General features: G+C 51.6%; 2 protein-coding genes and 1 pseudogene across 2 annotated transcripts; all 3 read right to left on the reverse strand.

Annotated features, from left to right (window-relative positions):
• Positions 1-1,238: 1,238 nt before the first annotated feature.
• Positions 1,239-2,366, reverse strand: LOC144247281 (uncharacterized; annotated as a pseudogene).
• On the reverse strand, positions 1,239-6,816 carry LOC116183126 (uncharacterized). The gene is made up of 3 exons (XM_077787693.2): positions 6,352-6,816; positions 5,857-5,938; positions 1,239-5,714 (listed from the first exon to the last, which is right to left on the reverse strand). Exon 3 carries the CDS (start codon positions 5,654-5,656, stop codon positions 4,670-4,672), a length of 987 nt encoding a protein of 328 aa, XP_077643819.2. The 5' UTR covers positions 5,657-5,714; positions 5,857-5,938; positions 6,352-6,816; the 3' UTR covers positions 1,239-4,669.
• Positions 6,817-13,070: 6,254 nt separating this feature from the next.
• On the reverse strand, positions 13,071-22,175 carry LOC146764936 (uncharacterized). The gene is made up of 3 exons (XM_085563409.1): positions 22,037-22,175; positions 21,564-21,645; positions 13,071-21,375 (listed from the first exon to the last, which is right to left on the reverse strand). The coding sequence occupies exons 2-3, from the start codon at positions 21,616-21,618 to the stop codon at positions 20,276-20,278; spliced, it is 1,155 nt and encodes a 384-aa protein (XP_085419535.1). The 5' UTR covers positions 21,619-21,645; positions 22,037-22,175; the 3' UTR covers positions 13,071-20,275.
• Between the last annotated feature and the right edge of the window lie 17 nt (positions 22,176-22,192).

The following is a 22,192-nucleotide window of genomic DNA, read 5'->3' on the forward strand; positions in this document are numbered from 1 at the left end:
CTGGCACCAGAAGGTAGAGGGTATTGTTTCACGTTGGTGGTTTTGCTATATGGCAGAGCAGGTGCAGTTTGAAGCAACCTAATATTTAAAGGTATAGCGCCAAAACACCATAGAGATCCTTCTGAGTCCTCTCACTGTTTCCCAACAACAATGTCCATCCCTAGTAAATTGTTTGGGATGTCCCTGATTACCATTTTAACAACCAACTGATTCTCATCTCCAGGAAGAGTGAGTTTAACTAAGGCCATATTCATAGATTCTGACATTCCTAGAGCATTAAAGGACACAGTATTGTCTCTTAGTTGGAACAACCCCACACCTCTGGGCATCTTTTTCTGTTAGTGAAGAGATTTGAGCCCCAGTGTCAATCAAAAAGGTTACAAGAACACATTTGGGACCCACGATAGCTGTGATCAAGGTATCTCCTGATTTATTTTTAGTGAGCCTTCTTAAATATACCCATGCTCCGTCTCTTTGCTCACCTGTAAGGGATGGAGAAATTAGTTTCCCTGATACTGTGTCAGTTCGCTGCTCAGATTTTGAGGAAAAGGCTGAGAAAGAGATGACTCACTGCCTGGATTTTGAGAGAGAAACTGAGAGGTTAATTTTAGGTCGCAGCCTGAGTTCTTAGAGGAAAGCTGTGATATGGTTAGTTTTTGTCCACTGCTCCTGTTTTGCAGGAGGGACTGTGAGAAAATTGGTTCCTTACCTGTGTTCTGAGAAGGAGAGGCTGAGGGAGAGTTGGCTTGCTGCCCATGTTCTGAGGAAGAGTGGGTGCACTGGGGTGTGTACTGGGTTGAACTGATGGATTTGATATTCGATATTGCCAGTTACTTATTATTTTCTGTAATTTATCAAGGGGAAGACCATCCATCACTTCTCTGGGGACCCGCTTTTGGACTCCTAGTGATCACCAATGCTGGTGGTTAGGGTTCTGTTTTCCCTTCTCTGGATTTTTACTGTTAGGAGTCCCAATAGACTGAATCCCTTTTATTTTCTCTGATTTTTCTAGTTTCACTTCCAGGGTTTTTACAGGTCCATATTTTCTACAATAATTGATCAAATCTTCTGCAACTTCATCCCATGTCCAAACTTTATGGTTACTGCCAGGTGAACTGGTTTGTGAATTTGTAGCTTGGAAAGGGGAATGGGATGGAGTAAAACCAGGATCACTAGACAAAGCCAGGGACCTTGCTAGACAGAAAAGCTGGACTGGACAAATGCAGATCAGGCCAATGTGGTCAATCAAACGTTCTCCCTTTATTAGTTAGAAAATGGCAGTTTATATACACTTCAATATAGTTTAGAGTTTACAAAGGCACTCTCATTGGCAAGCTAACATTATTTGTCTTTGTCTTAAGGTGGACTAAACTCTACACTATAAACCTGTACTAATTCACACCCAGAAAGCCCAGTGCTTCACATCACACCTTGATATAATTTCTAACTGCACCACCAGCTCTTAATTTCTAACTACGTCACAGGCTTGGAAGGCCTCACAAGGCGCAGATCTGAGGCCTAGGCTGGAGTAGCTCAAATCTCATTCCAGACATAAATCATGCCCTCTCTCTCTCAGAAATCCTGCAACAAGTAGATCCAGTGCGATCAGTGGGGTTACCAAGAAATCTATCTAGTCTTTCTACAGGGCTTAATGCCATGATATTTTTCTGTAAGGCTATGGTAGTAGGTTTGAGTGTTTCTGGAAGCCCACAGATTAAAGCAGTCATTACTTCAGGCTTCACAGGTAATTGCATCGGGGATTCAAAGCCAGGAATTTACTTATTTTCATGAATAATTTGCAGACAAGCGGCTTTGTGTACACTTTCTAGGAGTTGGTCAGGGGTGCTAATTATAGCTATAGGATCTCCCCTTTCCAAGGGGTTCGTTCCCCCGGCCCAAAAAGCCGTGCACTGTGTCAGGGACCATGAGTCACGTTTATCTCCTGTTGTTAGGAAGCCACCATGTCCCCAGTACCCACTGGCTTCTTGTTCAGTTAATTTAATTTGATCACCACCAGTGAGTGACACCCGGAAAACATACTCTGTTTCTGATTCGTATGGGAGGTGTCCGTATTCTCTTTTAAGCTTAGCTAATTCAGTGGCAGTGTATGGTATGTGTTTAGGTGTGATGTGGGGTTCAAGATCATCATCACTAAAACAGTTATATTCTGATTTAATTAAGGGTCTTAAGTGAGGGCAGCAATGTTCCCCACAATGATTTGCTGCCTCAAGTTCTATGTGAGGATAAATTTGGTTAATGTGAGGAGTTTCCTTTTCCTCAGGATCTGTAGAGGAATCAGCATTATGTGATTTGTTAACATGTTCCTCTGTTAAGGCAGCTCTCAATGCATAGTTCTCATTTCTTAATTAAAGTTTTTCATTCCTTTCTTCATGTAATTGTTTTTTGCAAAATTTCAACCAAGTTTTGAAGGGAGTCTATTATTGTTTCTTGCTCACTTCTTTCCTGAAAGCAAGTTTCTACAGCTGCTGTAAGACAAGCTCCCAAAACTGAGCATAAGATGGTTTTATTTTTGCCCAGTTTAAATTTTGGATCATGTTGTAAAGAACCTATTCTATCAACCACATTATCCAAATTAAACCAATTACTTTGTGCCCATTCTCCCGGAGAAGGTTTGGCATTGTATTTAGCTAGTAGAGCATAAAATTCAACTTTAGCCTTATCATTAAGGTTATTACTCATTTTGTGAAGGGACCAAAACCACGGCAGGGAGGTACAAACTTAAGTCACACAAATCACACAGCCTTCGCTGTGTCGCCCTTTGCTTCCCTGGGTGGGTGAAGAGACAAAATCTGCCTGGGAGGCTCTGCTTAGTTTCTTCAAGTTGTCCCTTCCTTCCCAGACAGTCCAAATATACATAACAACAATAAAACAACACAGTGTTTTTTGCACACACTGCCTTTTGCACTAAGAGATCTTTTGCAAATTTCTGGAGACAGTGTGGGTGCTTCTTTCACCTAGGCAATGTGCAGTCTGCCGGAAATTCAAATCTCTCCCCTTGCTATCCGGACACTGCTCAGCATTTTGGACTGGCAGGCTAGGTGCAGCTGGAAAGAAACGTCCTTCCCCGGTTACAGACTACACAGAACCTGCACCCTTGTGCCTAGACAGAAATCCTGTCTGTGACACCAATTTAGTGTCACGATCTGCTTATAGCGGGGTGTCATGATGGTTCGTTAGCTGATCCCAAAGTGCAAAAGACAAACGGCAGGGGACTATCCGTTTAATCACAACAAAAGCACATTTATTAGGGGCCAAAACAATAAACGCAATAGTGGGGTCAGAAAAGAAATAAAAAGGATAGAGAGAGAAAAGGGGAATGGGAATAGCTACCAACACAGGCAAGATCCTCACTAGTCCGGACGATGGTGATCCATCTTGTTGTGTTGGGGAGAGTCTCCAAAGTCCTACCCAACCCAGGGGTCCAGTTATAGTCCACAGAGGAAAAAGGGGGGAACATATAGAACAATAAGCGTCCATTGAAATTGCTGTGGGGGGAACAAGTGAGTCACCAAAGCAGGATGAACACAATGAAGAATAAGTCTATTGGAGTTACTGAAGAAGAACAGGTCATGTCAATTTTGGTTCCACCACCATTCCCCTCCCACTCCCTGTGGTAGGGGTCTCAGTCCTTGGGGAGAGGGTTCTTGATTTCTGTCTCTCATGGTGGTAACAAGGCAGATGAGAAGTCTTCAGTGAGAGACCACCAGGGTCACCCCAACAGTTCATTGGGCTTAAAGGTGGAGAGTGAAGTAGTCATTGCAGCAGGCCACCCTGTGCTGGCTCCACGCTGGGTCTTTGCCAAGTCCTTGCCAACTCCTTGCCAAGTTCTTGCCAGGCCTCATTTGGAACAGCTGGCGTGACAGTGCAGTGGCTGCACCTGCACTGTTGCCTTCTCCAAGCTGGAACTGCAGTGGGGGTGTTCTTCCTTCTCGTGGCAATCGGCAGACAAATGAGTGAGGGTCTTCAGACAACCTCTTACAATATCACATTATATGTGGGACAAACACAGGAGCAGATAAGAATTGTTTTCTCTTGTTCTCTCTGAGGCTTCTCACTGCCTTTCCCAGTAAATCCTTGGGAAAAAATTGTGCCTTGGTTTTCTCTGTAAAGAGAAATGAGGTGACAGCAGGGAGTAGAGCAGCTGCTACAGGGGACACTATGAGTTGGAATGGGGGGACATGGGGAAAAGTCCAGGGCAGGACTTGATCAGGTCCACCAGAACCTCTACCAGGGTCTCCCAATACAACCTGAGCCACTTGGTCTGGAGTGCCCAAAGCCCTGAGCAACCCCCAAGTCCACCCCAGAAACCCTGAACTCCCTTGAACCTATAATCCCCCACATCCCCTGGAAGATCCCTCATTATACCATTCATGGCCATACCCACACCTTGTCCTTATCCATGTTTCAGTTCAACATCTTTATTTTTACCCCAATTTTGAGTGATTTGAAGGGACAATGAGAAATTCAGGCTACAGGGAGCCAGGACGATGTGGAGCTCACAGGCAGGTGTCTTCCCAACACGGGATCACTGGGGCTCTGCCCACTGCAGGGTCACTGGGAATCATCCAGTGTGGATCTTCCCATGGGGGATGGAGCTAGAGCAGCGCACAAAGCTTTTCCCACACTTGGAGCACTTGCAGGTTTTCCCTTAGTGGTAGCTCCGTAGGTGTCTGGTCAAGTGAGAGCTCTGTGAGAAGCTCCTGCCACAGCTGGGACACTCATAGGGCCTCTCCCCAGTGTGGATGCGCCGGTGGCTGATGAGGTTGGAGTTGTACCTGAAGCCCTTCCCGCAGTCGGGGCAGAGGAAGGGCTTCTCATCTGTGTGAATCCGCTTGTGCAAGAGGAGATGGGAGTTGCTCTGAAACCTCTTCCTGCATTCATCACACTCATAGGGCTGTTCCCCCGTGTGGATTCTCTGGTGAACAATCAGTTCAGAGCTTGTCCTGAAGCTCTTCCTACACTCAGGACACTCAAATGGCCTCTCACCAGTGTGGATGAGCTGGTGGGTGACAAGGCGGAAGTTGTACCTGAAGCCCTTCCCGCAGTCGGGGCAGCGGAAGGGCCTCTCATCTGTGTGAATGCGCTGATGTGTGAGGAGATTGGAGCTGGTCTGAAACCTCTTCCTGCATTTATCACACTCGTAGGGCCTCTCCCCAGTGTGGATCATCTGGTGGCGGGTAAGTTTAGATCTCGTCCTGAAGCTCTTCCCACACTCCCCACACTCATAGGGCCGTTCCCCTGTGTGGGTCCTCAGGTGGACAATAAGGTAGGAGCTCTGTGTGAAGCTCTTCCCACATTGCCCACACTCATAGGGCCGTTCCCCCATGTGGATTCTCCAGTGATAGATCAGGGAGGATCTCTTGCCGAAGCTCTTCCCACATTCCGAGCACTTGTGGGGCTTCTCCCCATCATGAAGCTGCTCATGGACCCCCAGCTCTGAGCTCTGGCTGCATCCCCAGCCCAGTGTGGGTATTTCCTCCTCGGATCCCTGTGATCTGCATTTGCAGCCCCTCCCATTGCAGCATTTACAGTGTTTTTCCTCCCCATTGGATTCCTGTGCTGTGGAGCTGCTCAGAACGGCCTCTTCCATGAGGTTCTGCCTCAAGTCTGGGGATTTGTCCTTGCTGGTTTCCATCCTCAGCTCCTTGTCTGGGGGAGGAAGGACAAGGAGAGGCTGGGAATTGCCTCCTTGCCTGAGGCAAGGAGAAATAAATTTCTTCAATCCACTCCCAGCAGGACGGCATTGGCCGCAGGGTTGTCCTGCAGCCAGGGGCCATGCTGGGCTGGGAGTTGGAGCAGGAGAGAGGGGGAAAGGGGCACTGACTTCCTTCTCACCTGCCTGGTGCTCTCAGGGCATCTTTCTCTTCCTCGCAGCCTCCTCTTCCTCCATCGAGCCAAGGTTTGGGAATGGGAAATCCTGGTTTTTGGAGGAAAGCAAGGCTGAGTGATTTGCGTTTGATTGGTCCTGCTGCCAAAGTGCAGCTGGAGAAGTCAGTGCCTCTTTCAGCTTCGGAGGCCCTGGAGCCCACTCATCCAGGAGTCTGCTCACCGAGGCTCCTCCACCCCTTCAGGGTGCTAGGGGTATCCTGGCTTCGGGATTGCCCCTCTGCAGTCTCTCCCCTTTGGGGCCCCTGCGTTGTCCCCGGTTCTCCCGGGGATCCCTAAACCCGATATTGCCCCCTCGACGCGGGATCCCTCAACATCCCTCGAGGAACATTTCCTGCTCAGATTTGGAGTCCTGCAAGATGCAAACATCTCCTGCCCCGCAAAGAAAACCCTCCCGAATAGCCCCCCGAATGGAATCCGGGTGAGCTCCGTCTCCCCGCTCACCTGTGGATTCCGTCGGGTGTGTGGGGCTCGGTGCTACTGACGCCGGTGGAGCGGCGGCCTGAGCGGGCGGGCCTGAGACCCGGCACGGGAAACAACGCGGTTCTGTCCCTCCTCTTCCTGCCGCTCCGCCTCCGCTCCCAGCCCGGCCCGGGCAGGTGCCGACACCCAAAAGCAGCCGCGCTCTGCCCGGGGCGGGTTCCAAAGCGGCGTCGGCCCGTGCAGCACTGGGAGCACTGGGAGGGAACCGGGAGCGCTTTCCCTCCCGGCACCGCTCTGACTGGGAGCACTGGGAGGGAACCAGGAGCGCTTTCCCTCCCGGCACCGCTCTGACTGGGAGCACTGGGAGGGAACGGGAGCGCTTTCCCTCCCGGCACCGCTCTAACTGGGAGCACTGGGACGGAACCGGGAGCAAACAGCGTCCGGACGCGGCCGCAGCCGGCGGGGAAAGGGGCAAAGCGACGGGCGTGGTTATGCAAATCCGGGAGCGATCGCGCGCTGGGATTGGTGGGCGGGGGCAGCGCGGGGTTTCTTCGGTCACGTGAGGGCGGTGGGGGGCCTGGAGCGATGGCGGCGGCGTCTGGTGAGAGGGGACAGGGAGCGGGAATGGGGACGGGAATGGGGACGGGAATGGGGACAGGGAGCGGGAATGGGGACAGGGAACGGGAATGGGGACAGGGAGCGGGAATGGGGACAGGGAACGGGAATGGCGACAGGGAGCGGGAATGGAGACAGGGAATGTGGACCGGGAATGGGAATGGGACCGGGAATGGGGACAGGGAGCGGGAATGACACCGGGAATGAGGACAGGGAATGGGGACAGGGACTGAGAATGGGACTGGAAATAGGCGAATGGGATGGGGACTGGGAATGGAACTGGAAATGAGACAGGGGATGGGATATATGGGAACAGGAGAGGGAATATAGAAGTGGAAGTATGAGAACGGGAGCTAGACTGGGAATACAGGAACCGGACAGGGAATATGGAACTGGGAATATGGGAACGCCATCCATACAGAATATGAGACACGGACAGGGAATGACACCTGGAATGGGATCTGGATTGGGATAGGAGCAGGATGGGATCAGGAGTGGGGTGACAAGGGAACTGGCAAGGCATGAAGGGGGTGACAGTGGGGAGAGGGAGAATCTGGATAGGGAACACTGGGAAATGGGATGGGGGGATATGGGGAAAGTTCTAGGGCAGGGGGTCCTTGACCAGCTGCTCCACAACCTCTGCCAGGGTCTCACAATGCAGCAGGAGCTGTTTAGCCTGGGATGCCTGAAGCCCTAAATAACCCTCAAGTCCCTCAAGCCCAGCATTCCCCACATCCCCTGAAAGATCCCTACATATCAGTGTGCATGGCTATGCCAGCACCATGTCTTCATCCATTATTCAGTTCATCTTTATTTTAACCTCAGTTTTGCTTTTAAAAGGACAGAGAAATGGAAATAAAATCAAGGGCACAGGGAGTCAGGAAGACTTGGAGCCCCCCAGCCAGGTATCTTCCCAAAACAGATCACTGGCATCATGGACCAGCAGGGCTCTGCCCACTGGGGCTCACTGGGGATCATCCAGCACAGATCCTCCCATGGGGGATGGAGTTGGAGCAGCACACAAAGCTCTTCCTGCACTTTGTGCACTCACAGGGCTGTCATGATCCACTAAGACAAGCAGGGTGTCGTGATGGTTCATTTACCAATCCCAAAAGTGCAAAAAGGCAAATAGCAGGGGACCATCAGTTTAATCACAACAAATGCACCTTTATTGAGTGCCAACAGCAAAAGGGATAAAAGGATTTAGAAAGGAAATAGAGAGAGAGAGAAAGAGGAAGCAGGATATAGCTACCAAATGGAGAGATTAAATCCTCTGTGGTCCAGCCACTTAAAATCACTATCGTCCATGGGGGTTCACCAAAATCTTGGCTAACTCAGGGGTCTTTTATAGTCCTCTGCCGAGTAGGGGGAACAGGTAATGGAGAAATTAGTCTATTGCAAATGGGTATAGACAGTCCATGTTCCGAAGCAGGGCAAGTCGATTTCAGCAGTGACCAAGACCCATTGTTTTCTGGGTCCTGCAAACACACCTGCAGGCAACACTTAGCGAATATCCTGCTTCAGTCAGGCCAGCGCCTCTGTCTCAGTGTCAGTCCTTGGGAGGGAGCTTCAATCTCCGTCCGTCACAGTGGTCGTGAGGCAGATGAGGGATCTTCCGTGGGAGATCACCAGTTACCCCCAGAAAGTTCATTTGGCCAAGAGGTGGGAAAAATCATGGGTTATTGTGATGAGCGGGTATCGTGAAGCAGGTGTAAGCGTACAGAGCAAGCCGCTCCTTGCCAGGCCCTGTTTGAATCAGTGCAGCATGACAACACAGCAAAGACACCTGCAAATAATCACCTGGTGAGCATCCACCTCAACCAGGCCAGAACTTCAACTGGGGTCTTAAGGATCTTAGTCTCTGTGATTGTGATGATTGTGAGGCAAAAATGAGGGGAATTTTGGACCATCTCTTACAAAGGCTTTTCTTAATGGTGGCTCCCTTGGTTCTGGGTCAGATTAGAGCTTTTTGAGAAGTTCTTCGTACACTCATGACACTCATAGTGCCTCTCCCCAGTGTGTCTTCTCTGGTGGTAGATCAGGTAGCATGTCCAGCTGAAGTACTTCCCACAGTCCAAGCACTTGTGGAGATACTCCCCATTGTGAAGCTGCTCATGGACTCCCAGCTCTAAGATCCAGCTGCCTCCCCAGCCCAGGGGGAAACTTCTCCTTGGATCCCTGTGATCTGCGTTTGCAGCCCCTCCTCCTGTGGGATCTCCAGGACTTTTCCTTCACGTTAGATTCCTGCACTGTGGAGCCACTCAAAACAGCCTCTTCCACAAGGTTCTGCTGTGGGGACTTGTCCTCACTGGTCTCCATCCTCAGCTCCTGGTCTGGAGGAGGAAGGACAAGGAGAGGATGGGATTTGCCTCTGTGCCACAGGGAAGGGCAAGGAGATCCCCCCAGTGCATCCCTGGTTGGACTTTGTCAGGGGGATTGTTCTGCAGCCGGGGGCCATGTTGGGCTGGGAAATGGAGCAGGAGAGAGGGGGAAAGGGCCAGTGACTTCCTCCTCACCTGCCTGGGCCTCCAGGGGCATCTTCCTCTTCCTTGTGTCCTCCTCTGCCTGCATCGGGCCCACATTTGGGAATGGGAAATCCTGGTTTGAGGAAAAACAAGGGCTGAGCCCCAGTGGTCATGGTCCTGTAGCCCAAGTGCAGCTCTTGAAGTCAGCGCCCCTTTCAGCTTTGTGGGGCCCAGACCCTGCTCATCTCCAGCCTCCCCTACATCTCCAGGGTGCTGGAGGTCCCCCAGCTCCGGGATCACCCCTCTGTCCTGTCCCTACTTCAGGGCTCCCATGTTCCACCCTGGCTCTCCTGGGAATTCCCAAACCCGATATTGCTCCTCTGCCTGCCGGTACTCAGTGATCCACCACATGGGACCGCCCCAAGATCCCTTTAGGGGCATTTCCATCTCAGCTTTGGACTTCTGGAAGATCCAAACATCCCCTGCCCTGCAAAAAACCCCTCCCCAAGACCCCTGCAGTGGATTTGGGTGAGGTCCCTTTACTCATTCACCTGCGGGTTCTGGTGTACAGTGGTGGGGCCATGCTGCCATATCTGTGGGAGCTGTAGCCTGAGCAGGCAGGTGGGTGAACCACATGGTTCTGCTGCTGCTCTTCCTCCCACTCCACCTCTTCCTCCTGTTCTCCTGTTCCTCACAGTCCTTTTTTCCATTTCCCTTTCCTCTTTCTCTCTTCCTCCTTTTTCCTTTCTCCCTGCTCCTTTTCCCCTCCTGCTCCTTCTCCTCTCCCAGCCCGGCCCAGGCTTGTGCTGACAAGCAAAAGCAGCCATGCTCTGCCCTGAGAGAGGTTCCAAAGCAACCAGACCCCGTGCGGCACTTGGAGCAATAGTGAGTGTACCGAGGGCGATCCTGAAAGCACTATGAAGGAACTGGGAGCGCTTTTACTGGGAGCACTGGGAGGGAGCGGCACTCAAACGCAGTTACAGCTGGCGCTGGGCGTGGCCAAGACAAAGGGCGTGGCCATGCAGACATAAGGAATGTGGCGCACGGTGATTGGCTGGCGGTGTGCAGGACCCCTAGCAGTTGCATGTAATTGGGGCCTTTGTTACTGAAATGTTTCGTTTCATCTGAGCTTTGGAATCCTGCGAGCAGGACTATGCAAACGAAATTCTGTCCTCTGGTGGGTTTGTTTTGGGTTTTTTAGGAGGTGGGCGGGGTTATGCAAATAACGCAGCCTTTCTTGTGTGGTACTTCGGTGGGAAGCCGCGTGAGCGCTCCTATGGATGGGTTGGAGGCCTGAGGACCTGCCCCAGTTTCAGTTATCTCCTCCCCCAGAGCCTCAGGGAATCGTTCCGGGGCTCAAGGGCCTACCTGGGGCTCAGGCACACCCCTGAAGTTTTGGCATCCCACCCCCAAAAACCCTCAGGACCTTCAAAATCCACCCAGGACCCCCCAGTTCACCCTTGTCAGGAGTCTATGGGGATCCCAAACCTTCTCCCCACCCTCTGGGGTCTCTTGGATACCCCAGGTTTCCCTCTGTGGGGATGATTTTTGGGGTAGGGGTGGGCGTAGGGATCCCCTGGTGGGGCTCAGTACTTGCCAGGACCAGGTGTGGAGCCCAGATGGGACATTCTGGGGCCATGGAGGGAGTCCCAGGGGGAACCAGGGGTCCTTGGTGCTCAGTACTGGAGCTTAGGGCCCAGTCTGCATAATCCTGGTGTCCAGTCCTGGAACTCAGAGCCCGCTTTGGCTACATGGGGAGGGAAAGATCTGGGGAGTCCCATGAGGTAGGGAAGGGGAAAATTTGGAATCTTCAGGTGAGGGAGGGTGAAATTTTGGGGTCCCCAAAGTCCACTGAGATGGGAAGGAGGAGCAGATTTAGGGTCCCCAGGTGAAGGGTGGGGGGGCAACCCCACACTTTGTGTTGTCCACAGGAATGTCCCCAAATCTCTGCCACCCCTGGAGGCAGCTAAAGGGGGATTCCCCCTTTGTGCCCCTTGTGTTTGGGGGGGTCTCAGGGTGTCACCTCTCTTTGTTCCCTCATGTCCTGAACCCTGTCCTGGTGCCACGTGAGCACTGATCCAGAGTGAGGAGGTGGCACCATGGCCACCCCCCTGGCTCGCACTGTCCTTGTCACCAGCTGCTGTGGCTGTGGCTGTGGCTGTACGGCTGACCAGGGACCCCTAGAAATGATACATGGGTGAGGAGGTTGTTCCCAAATGTCTCCAGGTCAAGGAGGGTGAGGAGGAACATCCTGGGATTGTCCCCAGCTCATTAAGGGACACTCTGGGATGTGCAGAGCATGGGAGGGTAAGGGGAGTTGTCCTCAAATGTCCCGAACACATGAGCAAAAGGTTGGACACCACAAAAGGGGAGGGGGGATTGGAATTGTCCCCAGCGTGGGAGGGAAAGGGAGGATACTCCTAGAGGGTGAGGGGGGTGTCCCCAAGGCAGGAGGGGGCACAGGAAATACTGGGAGAGGGTTAGACACTCCAGTGCGGGATTTTGGAATCCCTGATAGGTTTTTGGGATCCCTGATTAATTTTTTGGGTCTCTGACTGATTTTTGGTATTGCAGTCATGGCCACCTATTGCAGCAGGGGCCACTGGAGGTGGCAGCCACAGCCACCCTTGGGGACACCCTATGGATCCTGCAGCTTGATGTCACCAGTGACAGCTCTGTGGCCAAGTGCCTGGGGTGGGGGCCCAGGGGGTGTGCATGGATGTCATGGGTAAACATTTTAGGGGATCTTGATGACTTTTTGGGGTGGTTCTCAGAGATTTTGTGATGCACCAGTGACAGCTCTGTGGCCGAGTGCCTGTGGGGGGTCCAGGAGGTGGACATTGTGGGTGAAGAATTTTGGGGTGGTTTGATGTGGAACCCCAAAGAGGGGGAATGGACCCAAAATCAGAGGACAAAGGGTGTGGTGGGATGTCATGAGGTATCACAGAGTGTCATGTCATGTCTTTACCTATGGTGGGGTGGACACAGACACTCAACACCAGAAGCAGCCACGGGAACATCCTGAGGGACACAGCAACACCCTGCAGGACATGGCCTCATGACCTCTGGGACTTGGGCCCTGCCCACAATGCCACCAGGACACACATCAGAAGACAATGTTGCCACACCTGTGGGGACACTGCCACCAGGATGCTTCTGGTGACACCTAGCGTGCGGCCATGTGACCCCCCCCCCCCAGGTGACCCTATGTCCTCTGTAATTTTGTTAATTGCTCCCAAATCTTTTACTAATTGATAACTTTTGCCATCTGCTTTTTCAACAGCTAAGATGGCAGTGTTGTATTTGAATTCACATTGCACTAGTAACCCATGTTGAAGTTTTTCAAGTACAGAAATCCTTATGGTTTTCTAATTTCAAAGGGTATTGGTTTTGCCTTATTGATGTGGCTCCTGGTCTGAGTGCAGTATTCACGGGTTCTGCTTGTTTGGATCTTCCTGGGATATCAGTGGCCCACCCTATTGGACTTACTGCATTCTCAACTTCTCAAAGTGGGAATTTCACCACATTTTTCCTGCATAAAAAGTGCAGCACTTGGATAAATTTAGATTCAGGAATTACAACTCTTACACCCTTTTCATTTTAAAATTTAATTTCTGTATCGGTTTCTCGAGGTCAGGATTGAAGGCACTTGAGACAGCATTCCACATTCCGACTCAGGAGTTTATTATTTCTCATCAGTGAAACAGTCTCACAACCATGAGTTTGGCAGCTTTTCATTAGCAAGGTACAAAATGGCTAACAAACTCTTGTTACAAGGTGTTTTAAAACTAAACTATCCAATTAAAAAACTTGTCATTTTCCCTTTTAACCCAATAACTGATCCCCCAAAGCCCGCAATGTGGACCTTTCTGTCCAATCACAAAATATCACCCAAACCTATGAAGAAGAAGGAAGAAGGTAAAGAAGAAAGACCTGTCTCCACCCTAAAATCTCCATCTTGCTTCATATTTATTTCTATATTCTAAAACCCCAAACTCTTAAGTTTTCCACCCTGTGATATTACACACTTCTAACCAACTACATACCCAGTAATCCCAGTACTATCAATCAATTTTTAGTCTTCTCCACAGCCTCAGGTCAAATGCAGTGTTCTCTTGTGGGTTTATCCCTTTCAGCACAGAAAGTCTAAAATTCTCAGCATCCAGGATTCCAAGATTTCTGCTTCCAATTTTTCTAATAAATCCCTCCCCAGCAATGCATTAGGGGAGTTAGGCATATAGGTGAATTGACGGGTAACCCAGTGCTTTCCCAGTTTAAATTTTAAAGGTTGTAAAAAGGCCATGTTTCTTTTACCCCGGTTGCCCCAACAACATGTGCAGTATTGTGACTTGGCTTCCCTTCTAAGGTATTTAACACAGAACATGCCTCTTCAGTATCTACTAAAAATTCAATGTCATCTTTATCCAGCTTAGCTATAACTGAAGGCTCCACTGAGGGTCTAACCTTCGGTCCACATCACTTCGAACTTGACCTGCTAGAACTTTGTACTACTGGGAGCTGGGGAACTGGGGACTTTTCTTTCAATGCTGGAAAGTCATTCTTCCAATGTCCCCATTTTTTACAATAAACTGATCTTTCTCCATTTTCTTGGATGACTTTTCCTGACTTGCCTTCTTACTAGGTTGGGATTTAACTCTTTCAGTTGGGCCCCTGTCTCAAAATATGCTCCAGGCCACCTCTACCAATTTATGTTTTGAACTCCCCCTATCTTTTGCAGCTTTCTTCTGATATCATTTGTAGCTTCAGCCATAAATAAGAGAACTAGATATACTTTACCATCAGCTGATTCAGGGTCTAGATCTGTATATCTGATGGCAGTTTCTCTTAATCTGCTTAAAAAATCAGTGGGTGATTCATCATAATTTTGCCTTACTTTGCAAGTCTTTGACCAATTTATAATTTTAGGGATACCATGTTTTAACCCATATACCACAAGACTTCGATATGGTTTTAACTTTGCCATATGTTCTGGTATATTTAGATCCCAACCTGGATTTTCTAGGGGAAACATCTGTGTAATAGTGCCTTGAAGCAACTCATTTGCTATGCTAGCCTCTACTGATGTAATCACTTTATTGACCATTCATCTCTCAATGGGATCAAGTAATGCGTCTGACATAGAGTTCACATCAGCCCAGTCAGGGTTTTGTGAGTTAATTGCTCTTTCTACTAATTTTGCCACCTTATCTGGATTATCTTTGTATTTGCCCACAGTAATTTTCCACTGTTCCAACTTGATAAGGGAGTATGGAACCTTTACACATATTGGCCCCTGGCTGCTGACTGCCTGCCACAACAGGGCTTGCAAAACCGGTTCTTCTCCTTTTTTCTTTTTCTAGTATGTTTCACTGTGACGGTGCGTTCTTTAATGGCCTTTTAAGCTACCTTTCCCCTCCTTAGCTTGCTCGGGGCAGCTATAACCTTATTTTCCTCCTCCTTGGAGTTACTTGAGCAAAAGTTGTCTGGCTCTGTTGACTCTGCTGGAGTAGTACATCTGCTTTGACCAATCCCATTTCTAGAAAACGCTAAGCATGACTTACACCGTGGTGGGAGCCGGGCTGTGTGCCTGCTCGCTGTGCAGATGTCATCTCCTGAGCCAGCTCCACAGTGCTCGGGGCTGGTACGGTAACTCATGGACCCGTGAGAGGAAAAAGCACCACTCCTCCCATGGGGGGTCCCCTCTCCGTCCTCTCGGCATAAGACTCTGCCCCCCCAGGAGCGATGGGGATGGAAGGGGGGACTGAGCTGGAGTGGACGGCCATGGCAGTGGGGGTGGTGGCTGCCGCAGCCCTCCCCCCTCCTCCTTCACTGGCTGGGAGCACGGTAGGGACATGACTCCCCCATCCCACCCTCAGATGCTGGGACGGCAGTGGCACTGCCGGGGGTGGCACTGGTGGCACCACCGGGGCTGGAGGGGCCCCGCCTGGCCCTGCCATGAGTATGGCCGGGGTGGGCCCTTTCCTTAAATCAGCGGCAATGAGGTCTAACTCTGCCTCCTTCTTATCTTTACATCCACTGTTCAATATTGACTGTTGTTTTCTACTTTTCCCCTTTTTTTCCTTTAAAACCAATATATGCTGTTCCTTTCTGTTTGTTGATGGGCTTTGCTGACATGCTAATACCATAAAATGCCTAGCATATTCTAACATATTGAAATATTTGTCCTCACATATGCAGGATATTAAACTTGATATTAATTTCTTACTGAAACTACCGAGTTCAGGCCACGTCTCACCGTTGTCTAGTTCATACGTTGGCTACATCTTTTCTGAGAGCCTGATAAGTCTGGGTTTAAAAAGCTATGACCTACCACCTGTTAGTTCACACCAGTTTTTCAGTACTAACCCCAGAGGACTTTCTTGAGATATTACTATTACAATCACAGGAGAATACATACTCCATCTTAACACTTACAAGTAGGAAAGTCTGTAGTGATCAAAAGAAACAGTGAGAGACAGAGCAAAAGAGCAAACAAGAAATAAGATGCAGGATTAGAACTCACAAGCTTTGGATCCATAGCACAGGAGCTAACCTACAGCACCACCCCTGGCCTCAGGCCACTGTTTACCATTGTACTACTAAAGGCACATTTTTCAGTGTCCTCTCTTACTCCAGTGGATGAGACAGAGAGTCAATGTAAATCAACTCCACCTGGACCCCTATGGTCCTTCCACACTAAACAAAACTACAAGAGCTCTCCTAACATGTAACTCAGGTGCTAAAACAGAATACCCCCTTTATTCAGTTATTCATGTGCCTCTGTGCCAGGCCCAAGGATTCTTGGGCTCTGATACCTTCAGTACTGCAGCTGGGGCACCCTGGGAGTGCTGGCAGCAGTTGGGGGGCCAGCTAGGTCTCCTCTGGTCCAGGGGGTTTTCCAGATGCCTTCTGTCCTTTCATGGGGTGCCAGAACTGACGCCTATGAGAGGCTTACCTGGAACAGAGGCTAGACAGAGTTAAAGGAATAAAGTAGGTATTTATGAAAAGGTCTTAAAAGGATGTACCTTGGGCAGTACAAGAGCCTGGCTAGGGCTCTACCCAAGATGGACCAACGGTCACAAGTTTTCACATTTTTATAAGTTTTTCACACTTTCATAAGTAATGATTTGGTAAATATCCATTTATATATTGGGGTTAATTGTCCAGTTACAGCTTCAGGTTATGAAGTCCCATCCTCCTTTTTTCCTCCCTTCAATTCACTGTTGTGTATGCTTTTTGGGCCAGAGGCTGTAATGGTTGTCCTCAGTTTCTCAAGCTGGAACAGGATTTTTTTGTCTAACTACCCTCTGAAGAGAAATTACTAACAATTAAAACAAAGTTCAGAGTTACACACCAAGGCAGTACAGAATCTGAAAAATACAAAAGCTAAAACTTAGGGCATCACTCCCACGTCACTCTCCATGTCTGTGTGCCTCCATGTCCCAACCTATGTCTGTGTTGCTCATGTCCCTATCTATTTCCATGTCCCCCCTTGTCCCCACCAATGTCATTGTCCTCCCATGCCCTCATCCATGCCTTAGTTCAATGTCTCTATTTTTACCTCAGTTTCAGGGTTTTCAAAGGGATGAACAGAAAGGAAAACAAAATCAAGGCCAAAACAAAATTAGTTACATGTCCCTGCCAGCTGAGCATCCATGTGCTTAGGTGGGTGGGAAGAACCTATTTGGAGGTGTTTCCATTACACTGTCTCCAAAATCAGGGTTTTGTCCCAGTTCATCCCCATTTGGTTGTGAAAGACAGCCATGAGCCAGGGAGAACTAAAATAATGGATTTATGTTGGAGAAGACCTGCAAGGCCATCCAGTATTGCTTAATGCCACCAGAAGACGCAAAAAGTGAGATTTTTCTGGGGTCAGATGTCAGCAAATGTGCTCTCCACAATTGATTTCTGATGTTGGTCTGTGGATGTGTCTGGGTGCCCACAGGGAGCCAGAAGGATGTGGAGCCCCCAGCCAGGTGTCTTCCCAACATGGATCACCAGAGGACCACCAGGGCTCAGCCTGCTGGAGGTCACTGGGGATCATGCAGTGCGGATCCTCCCATGGGAGATGGAGCTGGAACAGTGCAAAAGCTCTTCCTGCACTCATGGCAATTGCAGGGCTTCCCTTAGTGCTGGTTCCACTGGTGTTGGGTCAAGGTGGAGTTCTGTGAGAAGCTCTTCCCACACTTGGGACAATGATAGGGCCTCTCCCTGGTGTAGATGCACTTGTGCTTAATGAGACTGCAATTACGGTTGAATCCCTTCCCACAGTAAGGGCAGCGAAAGAGCCTCTTATCTGTGTGAATCCGCTGATGCTTGACAAGAGTGGATCTGAAATCTCTTCCAGCATTTATCACATTCGTAGGGCCTCCCATGTGTGGATCCTCTGGTGGATGATCACCTTGGTGCCTACGCAGAAGCTCTTCCCACACTCCCCACACTCATAGGACCTCTCCCCCGTGTGGATTCTCCAGTGGCACATCAAGGAGGATCTCTTGCTGAAGTTCTTCCCACATTCCGAGCACTTGTGGGGCTTCTCCCCATCGTGAAGCTGCTCATGGACCCCAAGTTCTGAGCTCTGGCTGCCTCCCCAGCCCAGGGTGGGTCTTTCCTCCTCAGAACCTCTTGATTGGTGTTTACAGCCCTTCCTCCTGTGGGATCTCTGGGGCTTTTTCTCCCTGTTAGATTCCTGTGTTGTAAAACTGATCAGAACGGCCTTGTCTGAGGTTCTACCATGGGGATTTCTCCTCCATAGCCTCCATCCTCAGCTCCTTGTCTGGGGGAGGAAGGACAAGGAGAGGATAGGATTTGCCTCCATACCACAGGGAAGGGCAAGGAGATCCTCCCAATGCATCCCCAGTAGGACACTGTTGGCAGGGAGGTTGTCTTGCAGCCGGGGGCTGTGCTGGGCTGGGAGATGGAGCAGGAGAGAGGGGGAAAGGGGCAGTGACTTCCTCCTCACCTGCCTGGCGCTCTCAGGGCATCTTTCTCTTCCTGAGAGCCTCCACCTCCATCTGGCCAAAGTTTAGGAATGGGAAATCCTAATTTCAGGGGGAAAACAAGGGCCAAGCGCGTAGGGTTTGATGGTCCCGCTACCTAAGTCCAGCTCGAGAAGTCAGTGCCCCTGTTGGCCTCGGGGGGCCTGGACCTCGCTCATCTCTAGCCTCCCTCACCCCTCCAGGCAGCCGGGGATCCCCCTGCTCCAGGATCGCCCCTCTGCACTCTTCCACCTCCAGGGCTCTCGCATTTATCTCCGGCTCTCCTGGGAATTCCCAAACCCGATATCGCTCCTCTGCCCAGCGGTACTGGAGCAATCGACAAATCGGATCCTCCCAAGATCCCCCAAATGTGTATTTCCGGCTCAGCTCTGGGGTCCTAGAAGATCCAAAGATCTCCTATCCCGCAAAAATAAACCCTCCTGGAGACATCCGTGATGGATTTGGGGCGAACTCCCACTCCCCGCTCACCTATGGGTTCTGGGGAGGGGCAATGCTGTTACAGCCGGGCTGCCGCAGCCTGAGCGGGCAGCCGGGGTAACCGCGTGGTCCTGCTGCTGCTCCTATTCCTCCTGTTCCTCTCTTCTTCCTCCTCCTCCTCCTCTGTCCCTCCTCTTCCTCCCGCTCCGCCTCCGCTCCCAGTCCGGCCCGGGCAGGTGCCGACACCCAAAAGCAGCCGCGCTCTGCCCGGGGCGGGTTCCAAAGCGGCGTCGGCCCGTGCAGCACTGGGAGGGAACCGGGAGCGCTTTCCCTCCCGGCACCGCTCTGACTGGGAGCACTGGGAGGGAACCGGGAGCGCTTTCCCTCCCGGCACCGCTCTGACTGGAAGCACTGGGAGGGAACGGGAGCGCTTTCCCTCCCGGCACCGCTCTAACTGGGAGCACTGGGACGGAACCGGGAGCGCTTTCCCTCCCGGCACCGCTCTGACTGGGAGCACTGGAACGGAACCGGGAGCAAACAGCGTCCGGACGCGGCCGCAGCCGGCGGGGAAAGGGGCAAAGCGAAGGGCGTGGTTATGCAAATCAGGGAGCGATCGCGCGCTGGGATTGGTGGGCGGGGGCAGCGCGGGGTTTCTTCGGTCACGTGAGGGCGGTGGGGGGCCTGGAGCGATGGCGGCGGCGTCTGGTGAGAGGGGACAGGGAGCGGGAATGGGGACGGGAATGGGGACGGGAATGGGGACAGGGAGCGGGAATGGGGACAGGGAACGGGAATGGGGACGGGAATGGGGACAGGGAGCGGGAATGGGGACAGGGAGCGGGAACAGGGGACAGGGAGCGGGAATATGGGAACGGGACAGGAAATAAGGAACCGGAGAGAGAATATGGGATTGGGGTTAGGAAGATGGGACCAGGATCGCAAACTGGCCTAACGGAATGGGACAGGGAACGTAGAAATGCAAATAGGGAAATGGAAGCGCAACCAGCAGCCCAACTGGGAATATGGGAGCAAGGGGAGTGACAGCAGGGAGAAGGGGATCCTGGACAGGGGGGACAGCAGGAACCAGGATAGGGAGACATGGGGACACTTCCAGCGCAGGGGGTCCTTGATCAGCCGCCCAAGAAACTGCCAGGGTCTCCCAGCACAGCCAGAACCTCTCAGCCTGGCAAAAGCTGAGTAAAGCCCTGAGCAACCCCAAAGTCCTGCCCAGGAACCCTCAACTCACTTGAACTCAGCATCCTTCACATCCCCTGGAAAATCCCCCCATGTCCCCATCCTTGTCTTAGTTCACTGTTTTTATTTTTACCCTGCTTTTGGGTGTTTTGAAAGGACATAGAGAAATGAAAAGATAACCCAGACCACGTGGAGCCATCAAGAGGTGGAGCCCCCCCAGCCAGGTGTCTTCCCAACACAGATCACCTGCATCACGGATCACTGAGAACCATCCAGTGCAGATCTCCCCATGGGGGATGGAGCTGTAGTAGTGCACGAAACTCTTCCCACACTTGGGGCACTTGCAGGGCTGCTATAGTGGTAGCTCCGTTTGTGTTGGTTCAAGGCTGACCGCTGTCTGAAGCTCTTGCCACAGTTGGGACATTCATAGGGCCTCTCCCCAGTATGGATGCGCCGGTGTGTGATGAGGGTGGAGTTGAGCTTGAAGCCCTTCCCGCAGTCGGGGCAGCGGTAAGGCCTCTCATCTGTGTGAATCCGCTGGTGTACAAGGAGATCTGAGCTGCTTTGAAACCTCTTCTGGCACTCCCCACACTCGTAGGGCCGCTCCCCGGTGTGGCTCCTCTGGTGGATCATCAGGTGGTAGTTCTTACTGAAGCTCTTCCCACATTTGCCACACTCGTAGGGCCGCTCCCCAGAGTGGATCCTCTGGTGGGGCATTAGTTCAGAGATCTGGCTGAATCTCTTCCCACAATGCCCACAATCATAGGGCTTCTCGCCGGTGTGGATCCTCTTGTGGACAATCAGGTTCGACTTCTGGGTGAATCTCTTCCCACAGTCAGAACACTCGTAGGGCCTCTCCCCAGTGTGGATGCGCCGGTGCTTGATGAGGTCAGAGTTATGTCTGAAGCCCTTCATGCAGTCAGGGCAGCAGAAGGGCCTCTCCTCGGTGTGAATCCGCTCGTGCCTGAGGAGATGGCGGCTTGTCTGAAACCTCTTCCCACATTCGGGACACTCATAGGGCCTGTCATCCGTGTGTGTCTGCTGATGCTTCAGAAGAGTGGAGCTTCTCTGAAAGCTCTTCCCACATTCCCCACACCTGTAGGGCTTCTCTCCATTATGAAGTTGCTCGGTGACCCCCAGCTTGGAGCTCTGGCTACATCTCTGGCTGCCATCCTGGCCCAGGGTGGGTTTTTCCTCCTCTGACCTCCCTGGGCTGGGTTTGCAGCCCCTCATCAGGGATCTCCAGAGATTTTTGTCCCCGTTGGAGTCCTGTGCAGTGGAGTCACTCAAAATGGCCTCTTCCATGAGGTTCTGCTGTGGCGATTCATCCTCTCTGGTCTCCATCCTTAGCTCCTTGTCTGGAGGAGGAAGGACAAGGAGAGGATGGGATTTGCCTCCATACCACAGGGAAGGGGAAGGAGATCCCCCCAATGTGTGTCCCAGGCAGGACAGCATTGACTGTGGGGTTGTCCTGCAGCTGGGAGCCGTGCTGGGCCGGGAGATGGAGCAGGAGAGAGGGGGAAAGGGGTACTGACTTCCTCCTCACCTGCTTGGGTGTCCTGGGGCATCTTCCTCTTTCTCCCAGCCTCCTCTTCTTCCATTGGGCCAATGTTTAGGAACGGGAAATCCTGGTTTGGGGGGGGGATAACAAGGGTTGATTGTGTTGGGTTTGATGGTCCGGCTAGCCAAGTCTAGCTCTAGAAGTCAGTGAACCGTTCAGCTTGGGGCTGTCTGGAACCCGCTCATCTCCAGCCTCCTTCACCCCTCCAAGCTGCCGGGGTTCCCCAGCTCCGTGATCGCCCCTCTGCATTCTCCCCTCTTTCCCCTTGGCACTCCCTGGGAATTCCCAAACCCGATATCGCTCCTCTGCCCGCAGGTACAGGGCACGTGCGACCCCGGTAAGGGGTATTTGTGGCTCAGTTTTGGGGTCCTGCAAGATCCAAACATCCCCTGGCCCACAAAAAAGCTTCCCGGAGACCACCCCGATGGATTTGGGGCGAGGTCCCTCTCCCCGCTCACCTGCGTTTTCAGGAGGTGGGGGGACGATGCTGCCGGAGCCGGGGGAGCAGCGGCCTGAACGGGCGTGCGGAAAAACCGCGTGGTGTTGGCCTGCTGTTGCTCTTCCTCGTCCTTCTCTTTCTTCTGTTGCAGCTTCTCTACTTCCTTTTCCTCTTT

This window comes from Lonchura striata, chromosome 30 (assembly GCF_050655825.1).
Source record: "Lonchura striata isolate lonStrDom1 chromosome 30, ASM5065582v1, whole genome shotgun sequence".
In the NCBI taxonomy this organism is placed as follows: Eukaryota; Metazoa; Chordata; class Aves; order Passeriformes; family Estrildidae; genus Lonchura; species Lonchura striata.

Coding starts and splice junctions, on each gene's coding strand:
- LOC116183126 (XM_077787693.2), bottom strand. CDS start 5,656: ATGGAAACCAGCAAGGACAAATCCCCAGACTTGAGGCAGAACCTCATG.
- LOC146764936 (XM_085563409.1), bottom strand. CDS start 21,618: ATGGAAGAAGAGGAGGCTGGGAGAAAGAGGAAGATGCCCCAGGACACC. Junction 21,376..21,563: donor GCCCCAGGACACCCAAGCAG/GTGAGGAGGAAG, acceptor TTCCTCCTCCAG/ACAAGGAGCTAAGGATGGAG.